This window comes from Hyposmocoma kahamanoa, unplaced genomic scaffold (assembly GCF_003589595.1).
Source record: "Hyposmocoma kahamanoa isolate Upper Pololo Valley unplaced genomic scaffold, ASM358959v1 87, whole genome shotgun sequence".
NCBI lineage: Eukaryota > Metazoa > Arthropoda > Insecta > Lepidoptera > Cosmopterigidae > Hyposmocoma > Hyposmocoma kahamanoa.
In genome coordinates this window covers 11,152,998-11,167,364 of record NW_020654422.1, presented here as the reverse complement: position 1 = coordinate 11,167,364, position 14,367 = coordinate 11,152,998, and the positions used below count along the sequence as shown (strand labels likewise).

Genomic DNA, 14,367 nt, shown 5'->3' with positions numbered 1-14,367 from the left:
AATATGGCACTCATTTCTAAATCCAAGATGGCGGACACGAGTTTTCAAATAAATGCAATATGGGTATCATTTTCGAGGTACTTGGGGGTGCTCATTACGAATGTGGCACTCATTTCTAAATCCAAGATGGTGGGCACGATTTTTTCAAAAATATGCTATGTGGGTATCATTTTCGAGGTATTTGGGGATGCTCAGTGTGAATATGGCACTATTTGTAAATCCAAGATGGAGGGCACGATTTTTCAAATAATGGCAAGTTGGGTATCGTTTTCGAGGTATTTGGGGGTGCTCATTACGAATATTGCTTTTGTTTGAACTGTCGTGTTGGCCATCTTGGATTTAGAAATGAGTGCCATATTTGTATTGAACATTCCCAAACATCTCGAAAACGATACCCAACTTGCCATTATTCGAAAAATCGCGCCCGCCATCTTGGATTTAGAAATAAGTGCCATATTCGAAACCTAAAACCGAAAATGCCATAAGCAAACATTAAAGAAAATAACTGTTAAAATAGATTAAAAAATCGCTTAAGAATGCTCCCCTTTTAAGAAAATAAAATATTTCAATATCAAATATTTCGCTTGAGTTACGAAAAGAAAGAGATATAATAAGCTATCAAAGTAGTACTGGTGGTGCCAACACTATAGTAGAAATGAATATATACTGTAAATTTGTTGCAATATGTGCTGCAATTCAAATAAAATTAAAATAAATAATTATTCAATAAAGCATGAACGCAGAGCCCTTAAAAGTATTATAAAATAATTAAGTGTCCCAATCACTTAGAGGAGTTAACGAAAACATTTAATGTTTATTCAAGTAAATATTAGTTCAAGATGCGCAAATAAATCGAAATTACAGGCACCACTAAAATTTACGTAATATAATTATTTTGATACAGAATAGCAAAATGGGGAGAAAAAAAATTCGTTACTTTGCAACACTTTCGTATCTTGTTGCCGCGAAATTATTTTTCTGTTTTAGTGAATAATTACATATAAATATGAGTTGAAACGCATTACTTACTTGTGGAATGTGATGTTAGTGTCTATTTTATGTTTGTTTGTTCTATTTTTACACCCATTTACCGCACATTTCGTCATTTTTAACAAAAAATTTTGGAGCTGTTCGCGGTGCAATTTGACCTTGAGCACTAACAGCCCGCGCGCTCCTGGGAGCCCGTGTGGAAGCCTTTAACTTGCCTCACTTAGCGTGTGCGGGCTAGGTTTCTATGCGTTATTATTCTAAGGGCACAACAAACAAATCTACTAATTATCTTAGAAATGGCATTGTTCCAAAGTAGATGATTCTATTTAACTTATAAATATTTTTCACGTTTATTTGATATTGTTAACAAAATAAATTTGATTTTCCTTTTCCTTTGTATTTTATTTCTTGCCTTCTTTTCAGAATGTTTATTCTGTTCAAAAAAATCATAATCATCTATGGCCTGCCAATTCAAATGACGCACGATTTGTAAAAAAGTTTCTATATCTTGTGGAACGGATTTCCAACTTCGATTACTATTAACGTCACTTATACAAACAGTAATGCTTGGCGGCAGAAATAGGTAAGGTGGCAGTATTTCCATGGATGAACTCTTTCACAAGGAGCTCTAGTGCTACCAAATGGTCCAATACATTTGTTCGTTCCATACATTTCCAACGTAGCGTAGCTGAGCGTAGCTAACGTAGCTGAGGTGTACTAGTACATTATTTCATAAAATGTATATTATTTAAAATAGACAAATTATCCGATTCATAAATGCATTAAACATGAAAGATATGACACATCTGCTATACTCTAGCTTCAATATTTTTGATGTCATGAACGAGATTTACGAGTCGGCAGGCAGATTGCAATATCATTTATTGGCTACGATATTCTACCTTTACATTACTCAGTTTGTTAAGTTGCGTAAAATGTACGTAGGCCGGTAGGAAATAACTTGACTACTCTCATATTCAATTAAAATTGTAATTAAAATGAAATTCAAATTTTATATATATTATACTAAACGTAGTGTCGGAATAGAATAACATGAGATATATTTTCATGTCAATCTTAACAAAGATTGTCGTTGGAGATGGTGGGAGTACCTACACCAAAGTACGCAAAAGCGACTTGCGGTCTCTTTCCAATTTGTCTTATCTATAATGTTTCTATTAGGCATCTACGTGGCTTTGTCCTTAATTAATGCTTTAATGGAATACTCGAAATGCTACTTCCTCTCAAAATTAATTTAGAGTGCTACGGGGGCTTATTACACAAAGGCGCACGCTTGAAGCGTTATGTAAATGTGGCCGGAAAGTATATAATATTTTTCTGAATCACTCAGGGAAGACGGAAGAAAAGGAACCTGTTGGTTGGGCGGCTAATAGATTGTGTGAAAGCAAGTACAAAACGAAGCAGACGCTTGGAATGAAGGTGTTACTGCCTTTGTTGAACTCGTGCTAATTTTCGCCTTTGAAATGCAAACGTACTATGTTAGAAACTATTGTTTACGTATTATATAAAGGCAATATTGTTGTTTCTAACAACCCACGTTACAGCAAATGCAACATAATTAAACAATCCAATGTTGTTACGTTACTTTAATTATTTTTAACCGACTTAAAAAAGGAGGAGTTTCTCAATTCGTCTGTGTGTTTTTTCTTAATTTTGTATGTAGGTTACGCGATAACTTAGGCATTTGTGTACCGATTTGGATGATTCCTTTTTTTTTAAAGGGGGTACCTCAATAGTGGTCCTATTTAAATTTGAAGAAAATATTCCATCTCTATGGGTGGCAAACTAGGGGATGAATCCGTTTTCGCGCACTTTCCGGTAACCGATTTCAATAGCACTTGGCAAATGAATGTAATTCCATTAACTTTTGAGGTCGGTTTTTTAAACAATGTCTGTTCAATTTTTGTGTTACGTTGTTAATTAATTAATTATTTATTATTAACGCAAGGGCCTCGTTTAAACAAAGAAGTAATGGGAATGGGAGAACAAAAACAAATAGTTTTGTAGTAATGCCGTGAAGTTTATAGAACGCTTAGAACATTTCCTTTAATTTACTTATAATTGAAAAAGTTTTGGTGGAAGTTTGGAAACAAAATGGATCGACATTCATACTATCCTTGTTTTTGCAGTTCAGTTTGTTCAGAAATATTGGTAGCATTTTACGACAATTTTGCAAAACGCTTTGAATTCAAGAAAAAGTATGAATCAAAGAATTTGTGCTAAATTTTAAAAAAAAGCTTTAAAAATATTTATCTAAAATTAAAAGCTTTATACCGTTAAAACAATTTGATTTTTAGCACTAAACAGAAGTAAATTTTGGGTCTTTTATCAGGCACCATGTCATTCAGTTATTTTGTAAGCAAAGCAATATTTACTAACTTTATTACGTTTTTTATTACGTTTTTTTTTTGCTCGGAGTACTGACTATTAGAAATTATATGAAAAATTTCCATCTTTCATACTTCTCTATTCTATATATTATATATCTATTTCAAATACTTAAAAATAGCTTAAAGAAACAGAGCTTCCAAACATTAAATGGATTTTTATTGTAAAATAATAACATATTATCTTGTCATTAATCATCAAGTCTGACGATATTTGTCTATTCAAGGTTTTTTTCCATCCTCTAAGATTCAATGATCTTAAATCTTAATAAGATGGAAAAAATAAAATTTAAGTCAGTTAATTAATATTACTATTAGCATTACTGCATTCCAGTTTTGAAGGGTAAGGGTGCTGGTGAAATTACAGCCACACGGGACATGTCAACTTACATATGTCTCACAGAGCAAATCGCAAAGATCTGAGGGGAACTGTCCCCTCAGATCTTTGCGATTTGCTCTGGATGGCACTGCAACTGCTATGAACAGGCGTGCGACTTGTTCTTCCCGTCGATATCATATAAAAAATGAAAATAATATATTGAAATAAGCTTTGTAAGTAACCTACCTTTTTGCGATAGGTTGCAGTCATCGCTTGATCTTGAAGATATACAGATCCACGTACTATCCAGTGGTTTAGAATTTGAAAAAAAAAATGCGATTTTGTCGTGTGGGTACATACGTGGGTAATATTGATCGTAGTAGGAACCCAGCGGGATGCGAGCGTGAACCGGTAATCAGTTGCTTAGAGTGCCCGTTGAATCATTGACGAGTTTTGCCCGCCACTCACATTTGCCTTACTACTTTAATATGTATATCAATTGCAAGTTGCTCACCCAAGCCTAATTTTGTGTACTATCCTCTTAATAATTTCTATGCAAGCATGTCTTCGCACTGCTACGTTAACACAGGTAAGTCGCCTGCGCGCAGAATCTTATCATTAGGTAAGTGTATTACATTTTTATTTCGTTCTCGTTTCATGAATAAGATGTACATTTTAATTAACTAATTAATTTGATTGTTAAGGGTCGGCACTACTACTGTATTATTATTACTTCTGAATGAAACCCTAGTGACGTAACGAAATTCAAACCAAACTACGGACACCCTTTAAATGATTAACTCATTTCACAGGCCCAAAATTAAATTTTGTCGACCTATAAACACATACAAAACAATTTACATTTCCTACCGGCCAACGTACATTTTACGCAACCTAACAAACTGAGAGATGTAAAGGTGGAATAACGTAGCCAATAAATTATAATGTTATTTGTCTGCCGACTCGTAAAGCTCGTTCATGGCGTCAAAAATATTGAGGCTGGAGCGTAGCAGAAGTGTCATACCTTTCATGTGTAATGATTTTAGTATGGATCGTCTGCTTTAAATATATGCTTTATGGACTAATGTACTAGTACACCTCTTGGGGTTACGTTAAAAACGCCTGTGCTACGAACAACGGTATTGGACCATTTAGTAGCAGTAAAAGAAAGAGTTCGTCCAGGGGCAACTGCCATCTTACCTATTTCTGCTGCCAAGCAGTAATATGAGCATTAATGTGTTCTGGCGTTGAAGGGTAAGTGCTGGTGAAATTATGCATGGATCAACTTAAATCTCAGATTTTTGTAATTTAAAGCTTTGAGTGGAACTGCAACTACTATGGACCGGCGTGTCGCTTACCAACAGGCGTACGACTTGTTCGTCCCGTTACTTGGTATCTTAAAAAAAACCATCGAGGTAAGAAAGTTTCGTTCATGATAACTTACAAAGTGTACTTTCTCGTATAAAATTAAGTATACATATAAAATAGTACAGTTAATTATTACTGTATATTTGTGTAAACTTCGTGAACGCTCACAAATTAGTTTAATTAAGTAGTCTTGCCAAAACTATATGAAAACTATATAATTTATTTAATTAAATTTCCAAAAATTAGAAATTATACTCCAATAATAATATAATCGAATATTTTTTGAACACTCCTGCCTATTTTAGATTTGCAATAAGAACTTATTTATGCATAAAATAATAAAACAAAAACGAATATTTATATTTAGCGAAACTAAATGAAATCATAATTATATTTAAATTAATTAGGAATTCCTTTATTACGCCTATGTTCGCGTGTAATTTAAGTAATCTTAAAACAATCTTTGAATCTTAAGATTTTGTTAAATGAAAATATAGGCGCATTTACTATCTTTCAGTGATACGTATACATGTTGGTAATATTTATGAAGGAGACCTGGCCGTAAAAGGGTATCGAAGCTACGCACATGAATCACACGCACATCAATATAGACGCAATATCTGTGTTCCGTGCAGTTACGTCCAAAATAAAAAAATAATGTAAAAAGGTTCTTGACGAAGAAGAAAAGCATCGTCAAAATTTAATTAATTACGTTCTGATTCTTAGTCCTGAATTGTCCGGTATAATATAAAGAGCGTTTAATTTGGTGTGTCTTTGATGTAATAATAGTTAAATAGGAAAAAAAAACAAAAATAGTTCGGTAAGGTTTTTTAGCTGTATAAAACAGGTAGGACATCGATGCCATTTTAAAAAATTGGGAAAATCTTTTAATATTTGAATGACAAACTTGATAAATAGAAAGCTAAAGTAACGACTTAGCACCACTATAATTACTCATTGATTTTATTTCAATTAAAACCTCTCGTTTGGAACACCTTTTGTTTAATTCATAGAAGTTGTGGTTTTTGTAATAATATAATGTTTGTGAGTAAACTTTAAAATATTTAGTAGCTACTACATATTTACGTATACCACCTAATACACTTTAGAAAAACCTACAGTGTGTTAGATAAACTACACGACAAAAAAAACCTTAAAAAAAGCGTAGCAAACAAAACAATAAAACTCTTGCAGAGTTTTTTTAATTACAAAACGAGTTATTTATTCACAAAGAGCGGTTTTAATGGTTGAAACGCAAACATTTTATAAAATAATTGTACTATTGTGACCATTCTTAGATTGTAAGTGATTATCTGGTATATCAACAGGTGAATAATGATGACATAGATTGGCTTATGTATACGTAAATTTATATGTATCCTCGTAAATTAAAGCCTTGTAAAAAAATAATTAGGAACGTGTGCAGCGTTTCATTTCTATTAATTGTTTTACTATCAAAATAGTACTAGTATAAGCTAAAATTGTTAATTCAAACTAGTACTAAAACTGGTTTTAATAAAGCAAATGTAAACTGAGCGTTGAACACCTACCATTAAGTTAATCCATTAGATAAATAGTGTTTGTCTTAGTTGATGGCACTTTCAAAACCGAGGACTTGTCGCTCCCTGGGGAAAGTTCTTAAATTGACTCTACAACTTCACGGCCAGCCATAATTTGAACAATTTGTTTACTTCTCCCTTGAAATTTCCTCTTTATTTCAGTACATAATTCCTTGTATCAATAAAATTAATACTTTTTCATTTTCCGTACCTATACAAACAAATTATTGGCGGCTCGTGGTTGGCGGTAAAACAGGATTGCATGCTAATTAAAACCTTAAAATTACGAATATTTCAAACGTGCCCTTCTGTAGCGTTCGCGCTGTTTTGGGAAAAATCACGCAGCATTTAGAACAATTTTTTTTTTTTTGGCATAGTATTACAAGTGTTAAAATAATTGTACATCGCGTACAAAACCAATAATGACTCATGCTTGTATTATTATTTTCATACATGTATATGAAAATAATAGCATTTTACGCAATCGTTGCATAATGAGGCTTCTTAAAGTCGAGTACCGTGTTTACGGTTTATAGGTACGAGATTTTAAGCCCTAATTATGTAGTGATTGCATACATAACTTTTTTTAAGAAGAGTAAATAAAGTTATGAAACACAACCAACATTTAATGTATATTTTGTTAACAAACAATCCATGATAACAAATTAAAACGAAAGCCAAACAAACGCTACATAACAGAAAACCACACAGCAATATAGTTTTAACTGGTAGATCAATGGTTATAATCAAACTTTTTTTTGTGAACGTTTATGGCCCGGTTGCAAGACTGTTAGGCCAATTTAACCAGTCAGGAGGCAGTAGACTGTTTGAGTAGCGTCATATTTGATATTTTAATTAGCGAAAATACGACGTTCCTTTTTTCAAACTCATTATAGTTCTGTTTTGTAAAACTATGATACTCAATAGTACTCTGTACAGAACTATAATAAAATTTCAGTTTAGTGGCAATTACCATAGACAATAGAATTTTGATTCAGAACTAAAAAGTTGCCTTTGTGATATGGTTTATGATTATCCTTTTTCATCCTCAGGGATTGATTTCGAAAAATCCGTTCTTATTACGCCTACACTAAACAAAAGTATAACATATCCTAATGTTTTCATGTTTCTAGGACTTGTACTTTTTAGTGTGCGCCAATTTACCAGTGAGTTGCTCCGGACCCTACTCCTTTAATTATATAGTATGTATCACGACAGGTTAGATTAGTAGATGAGATTATAGGTAATAAAAGTGCATCACGTAAAAATACGTAAATTAAATTCTACCCAAGTAAGTTCAAATCTTCCAGTTCATTAGTTTGCTGATAATCAATTAGCGTGTGAGATGTGAAACCAAAGAAAGGATCGGTTAAAGACCGCTTGCTTGAGCCGCCGCGCCGTTGTAATCAAGAACATTATAGTGGTCTCTTGCCTATCACCGCCTAGATTACAATTGTTCAATTGTCCCTATATACTGACCTGAGACATAGGGAGTTCCGGGGAGATTAGGGGCTCCGCGGTAAGACCAGGGCTCGGCGGGCGTCCAGGCCAAGCCTTCTGCAAGTGATACGCCCTCACGGGCGTCTCCGGCAGACCCGTAATCTAGGTATGTTCGTTTGCTCCGGTGGTGTGTGGCCGGGGGCGTCTGCCTCGTGCGTCAGCTAGTCTTAGTAGCAGTCTAGGCGAGGACCTCAGGCGAGGAAACGCGCGAAGCACGAGAGTTGCCCTTTAGGTTGGAAGCTATGTCCGGACATTGATGACCGACATCTCTAGTGCTAGCCCGTAGAAGATGAGCTAGACATTCTCCGGTCCTACTATTCGCGTAGGTTACTACGAACTGGAGAGACTCTTCGGCGTCCGGAAGTGAGCGTGCCTACAACTCCGCCACTAAAGAGGATATTTGGTGTGTGTGTTAGTGGTGGCAACCGTTAGTTGTGTAATGCACAACAGGAAGTGAGTGTGTCTACAGCTCCGGTACCTATCTGGAAAATAGGGAGGATACTGTACATCAGGTACATACCCGAAGCAGCTCACCCGAGGTACTAGCCTCTTGAGAACCAGATGAAGTCAGTGACAACGGTCTGTGACAACACTGTACACTGACTGATTCGGGGTCAAGACCTTAACTTGTAAGGTCGCTGTGCTTGCACATGTTATAGTGCCCTTCTCGTATACCCTAAAGTTCGGTATGGAGGGTCACTATAATCAAAATTTATGTAAAAAGGGCGCAGGGGGTATTCAGTTGTTATCTAATTAAGGTGCTATATGAATGTATTCCCGTTTTTTGTTTTTTCACAAGAAGATACACAGCTCATAAACCGGCTCAGATGAACAATAAACGACAAGAGACTTCGATAATAACTTTCGTAATTAAGGTACAACCTTTTAGCATTTACTTTCCAACACTTTTATTACCAATTTAAAAATTTCCCCACAATTCCGCAATTTAACCGTGAAAGGCTTTCATGAAGAGTTGGGTATAAAAAATAAAAACTTGTAAAATGGCCATTTCGTCCACCGAACGGAGAATCGCTTTGGGGCTGCTGCTTTGCTTGCTGCGAGTAATTTAAAATCTTTAAATCGAACGACGAGCTTGATGACCTAACAGTTTATACTGTGGGTACTGGATGAGAAGATCCCGGGTTCGATTCCCGATAGGACCCATTTGAGAAATTTGTGAAATCTGTGAGTAATTTGTGGGTCTGATGTTCTCTAGCACTCATAGCACATTGAAATCCCTAGTTACCAGGTAATTGGTGTGATAGTGTAGCATATAACACTATAATAAAGTTAGTAGCAGCACTTTAGGCGTAACGGTTAAATTAATTTAGAAAAACATAGATAGAACTCCTCCGCCTAATGAAAGTGTGCTTTTAAATATTAATAAACAACAAAAAGAGGTATAACAAATTTCACCGCATTACTTTCGATGCTGTTACCTTACACAATAGCGAATTTCGGGCAACAGTAAAGATATTAACGATTATTATGTTCCAAAAACCCATAACTAACTCGCTTTAAGTGTGATACATTACGACTTTTTAAACAAGAAAAGTAAAAGAAATAGAAAACAGTAAAAGAAACATAAAAAGACTAAGTTATTTATTTTGCTAGTACTCGTACATTAATAAATAAAACTAACCTGTTATCTACAGCTGGCTGGACCGCAGGTTCTTGAGGCACTTTATCATTTTGGAGTGGGGGCGGAGCTTGTGCGGAAGTTAAAGCTAATGCTTTGTACCGTGACTGCTCGGCTGTCGGCAGAACGATGTCGACTGACCGGGATCGCAACCCAGTGCCCGGAACTGTTAAGTAATCACCACTACCACTTAGCTCTTCTGCTCTAGCACCCGAAACTTTTGAAAAGCAGGAATCAACTGACGCGGCACGGTCGCGCTTTAACTCTGGTACAGCTAAGTAAATGTCGTGTACGAGCGGATCTCTTTGGGTCTGAGTTGCACAATCTTCAGATGCTCTAACATTTTCCAGTGAACTTCCAGTAGGTTCAACAAAGAACGCTTCTTGGCGTGATATGGATCGTCTGCGTTGTGGCAGTACAGGCGGTTCATCGTTTGGTGGTTGGAGTTCAAAAGAAGGCGCACCGGGTGAGGGTGGTGGTGACTGAGTTGGTGGTTTCGGCGGCAAATAAGTTCGAGGTGGTGGTGGAGGCGCGAGCAAAACTCTTGGAGATTCAACCTCGCTCTCGTCATCATCATCGTCGTCGTCGGCGGACGAGGAAGCGGATACGGGTAGTCGTTCGGGCGTGGTTCGCTCCTCGCTACGATGCGACAACCACGTCTCCATATGGCGACAGTGAACGCATGGTGGTGGAGTACCTTTGCCGGAACGACGACGAGACCATAGGCGAGGTACCTGGTCAGTATAAATAAGATGTTAAAATATGAAAAGTAATATAATAACTAAATATTTTTATTGAAGTTTAGTCCGTAACTTACTTCGAGGTAAGTGCCCGAGTCATCCGAGCCGGCGGAGTCAAAGGAACGGCTGCGGGCGCCATGCTGCGGGACTGCCAGTAAAACATTCGCGCCCGCGCCGCGTGCCGCTTCCAGCTGAATCTCATCGAACGACGCCGATCGAACCTACAAAACCACCCAGCAATTGTATAAAATTATATTTACCTACCAAACATTTACATTTATATACGATTTAAATTCGTAAAGGATGTACTTTTCCCCATGAGTACGATTTCGATCACCAAAATCGTCCAAATTTACATACGGATACATGAGGATATATCTAGATGGTAAATTTAAAATGCTTCGCTTAAAGAAAGGTACAAAATTACATTTCACGCGTGCGAGAGAACGTCAAGAACTTTTTTGGCATTTTACTTACTCGTGTTTCCCTTATTCCACGGCGTACTTTCACGTAACTCAATATAGTTTTGCTGTAGCTGTCATAACATCATTAGCTGCAGATACACATACCTACAAATCAGAATGACCTCACCTCTTTTAAATTTTTATATAAATATAATATATACTTTTATTTATGACCGTTTTTTAATCCAATCATTTGAAAACTGATTTCGTAATGTTGGGACGACGTTGTTTATCTTTACTACGAAGGACCGTTCGTTCGTGTAAATTTACACGAATTGTTTTTTTAAATTGACAGCTTAATATTCATTTTTAATTGTTGTTTCCTATATTTATTACTTAACTGCGAATAGGAATGTAAGTACTTTTCTTTATATTCCCTGGTACTTTTCATCTTTAAGCCCGCAATTAACTTTATCTCCGATAAAGCTTTAGACCTATGATGGTGACGATTTGAGTAGGTATTCAGTGAATGTTAACCTGCTTGGGCACTTCGAGGCTGCTCTGCGATTTCATATCTTGAGGCGTAGGCGTCCGGGATCGCTTGAAGGTGGTGCGCAGGCGCTGCATGGCGGGCGGGGCGGGGTGCGCGCGCGCCGCTCATCGCGCGGGCCTCGCCCCCCCGCCGCGCCGCGCCGCGCCCGCGCCTGCACCGCGGCACACGTTCACCACCTCTGTATATATTAGTATACGATTCATCACTATGTATACGATTGAGAATAATCATTAAAAATGTATTTGCCAATGCCACTTTAAAGAACGTTTTATTTTTTACTTTGTTACACTCTGCCGTCCTTTTCGATTATCTCACACACTCATACTAAACATACTCATCTTATACATCCGATTTTTACTCCAACTTTTTTACTGTGTCTATCCTACTATGGTATTACTTCCCTGAACCTATTCGACGATTTCCTTCTCTTGATTGCTTGAAACGACGCGACGTGATAACGAACATCGTTACGAAACTGAGGAGTTTCGTTATTTTCTCGCCAATCCTTACATTTATTTCTTTATTACACAAATTGTCCTGTATTTAGTTTTCAACTTTTTCCCTAAAAATCATTTAGCCAAATATTATTATTATTATAAGTATGTTAACATCTACATGTATGAATTATTACTATTCAATGTGTACTGTATTTATTTGAAACACTTCAATTAGAAGATATTCTTTAATTGCACTCCCTTTCCAAATTTCTTAAATGTAATTTTTTACGTCCAATATAGAATAGTTCATTCATTCATTTTTCATAAGCTGAGCGAAAACACCTACAAACTATCTCACGAAAGGATTTACTTTCATGTTAAAATATAGACGGAAATCCTTTCGGATGGAACAAGAATCCATGGGTTAGTAATATTGAAAAAATCTTTAGGAAACATAACTTGGTAACCTTTTTAATCATAGACCATAACAATGACTTGCTAAAAAATTACATATAGGTACACCTACGAATTTGCACTGAAGCGTGTTCATCCGCTTAAAACAAATGATAAACCATGTGAGCCAGTGATAATTTTCGTTCACTCTCAAGGGGTTAAAGAATAATGACATTTGGTTGAACGTGGCAAAAAGTTACAAAATACTACGACGCGTTTTAATTAAACTTCACAAGAAATATATTTGCTTACAATTATGATATCACAATATAAGTAAGTTTGAAAGAGCAAAGTTTCACAATGTGAGTTCTTAGCAGAGTTTGAATTGATAATTATTTAAAATAATTAAAAAATATTTGCTTTTATATTATGATAAACATGCAAAATAAGCAAGTTTGATTTAGCAAAGTTTCACAATGTGTGATGTGGCAGGGTTCGAGTTGATAATTATTATTGATTATTGCCATGTTAATTATCTCAATAATTACCTTGATAATTGACAACTATAAAATTAATTGGGACAACAAAATGCTACCGCTACAAATGTCGTGCCATATGTTTGTATCAGAGATTTATTCAAACGTGACAAATATCAATCTCAAAAAGAAATTCGCAAACCAAATCGTTTTACCAAACTTTGTTTTTATATTTATTTAGTTTTCTGTATGCATGTAACTTTTGTTATAAAACTAAAGATGCAAAACACTGAATGGGCATGGATAATTATCGAATAGATGTCGGATAAATATCAACGAGAATAAATGTCTTCATAATTTCGAACCCAGATTCTTAGCATTATATGTCTCAGATACAGTTATTTAAGATATAAAATGCATGTAGTGTGCATCGACGCTGTTATCATGGCTGCGAGCCAAATTCTATAAAATTCAGCTGGAGCATCTTCGACACGTTATCGTGAAGACAAAAGCCCTTGAGACGGAATATGTTTACTGGCATAATGTCTCGTCAGCGCTGCGTTCTATCTTGCACGGTTACTTCTATCCAAGTAGAAATACTTTGTTCAAATTTCTTTGAAAAGACATTTACGTGCCTTCATGCGCGTATGTAACATTGTCTAAGAGTTTGCAAACAAAATAAATCCCATAAAATGCACCTGTCAGCTTGGAGAACATGAGCACAAAGGCTCTTCAACAGAACGTATATATAAAGGCTTTTTAGTATCGCTTACCTACCCCACGACGTAACGTTGTCTAAACACGGTCGCGAACAGATTATATCGATTTCAAAAGCTATTTATTAGGTTTGTGTACCTACAGCAATGTCTTTGCTTTAATGCATCGTCAGTGAGACGACAATAGGGTGAGTGGATGACGGACCTTTTGTTTATTATTATTCGTTACGTTAATTATTTATTTATGTTATCTTCTGTTTTATTTTTGATTTTTTTTTTCTTCTTTTCTTTTCTAGTCGCAAACTGTTATATATTTTTTTAGTACCTAATGTAATGTGTGTGTATTGTATCTTATACGGAATAAATTATTTCTATTCCATTCTAATAAACAATTAGTTCATTTCACACATTTCGGTCAATTATTGAACATAGGAACTAGTGCAGGTTTTGATTTGCTGAATTATTTCGGCAACGATATTTATCAGGTACTTTTGTTGTTCCAATAATGATAAATATCGTTGCCACCTCAAATTAAAAAAAATATAACCAAGTTAAACACGTTTTAGAAGGTATTTTAGTTTTTTTTTTTTTGTTTAAATTGAACTAAGTGGCTAAAGCAAATCCGCGTAAATATCGTGGCAAGTAAAGTAACAAGATTTAAGAGAATCAATTGTCAGCAGTCCGTAGCCAATATAAATTAATGCTTCTGCGTAAAAATGGAAGTCGTAGCTAGGCTAACTTAGCTTACCTACATTCGCTCGCGGTGTGGCCTGCGCACAGGACACACAACCTTTGTTCTACAAATTTTTTTTTTTAATTTAATTTTTATACAATGCTAGCTCGACGTCCGCTTGATCTTGTATCT

The 14,367-nt window shown here is 35.7% G+C and overlaps 1 protein-coding gene across 7 annotated transcripts in view; it reads right to left on the bottom strand.

The window, feature by feature from the left end:
- Positions 1-11,600, bottom strand: part of LOC113235079 (eye-specific diacylglycerol kinase) — a 102,386-nt gene extending 90,786 nt beyond the window's left edge. For all 7 annotated transcript variants that reach the window (XR_003310844.1, XM_026470634.1, XM_026470636.1 and 4 more), the window contains exons 1-3: positions 11,465-11,600; positions 10,601-10,744; positions 9,787-10,517 (exon numbers count right to left, since the gene is read on the bottom strand). Coding sequence is in view for 6 of the 7 variants with exons in the window: in XM_026470634.1 (XP_026326419.1) it covers positions 9,787-10,517; positions 10,601-10,744; positions 11,465-11,554 (965 nt within the window). In the remaining variant the exon portion in view is untranslated. The remainder of the gene's footprint in view (positions 1-9,786; positions 10,518-10,600; positions 10,745-11,464) is intronic.
- Between the last annotated feature and the right edge of the window lie 2,767 nt (positions 11,601-14,367).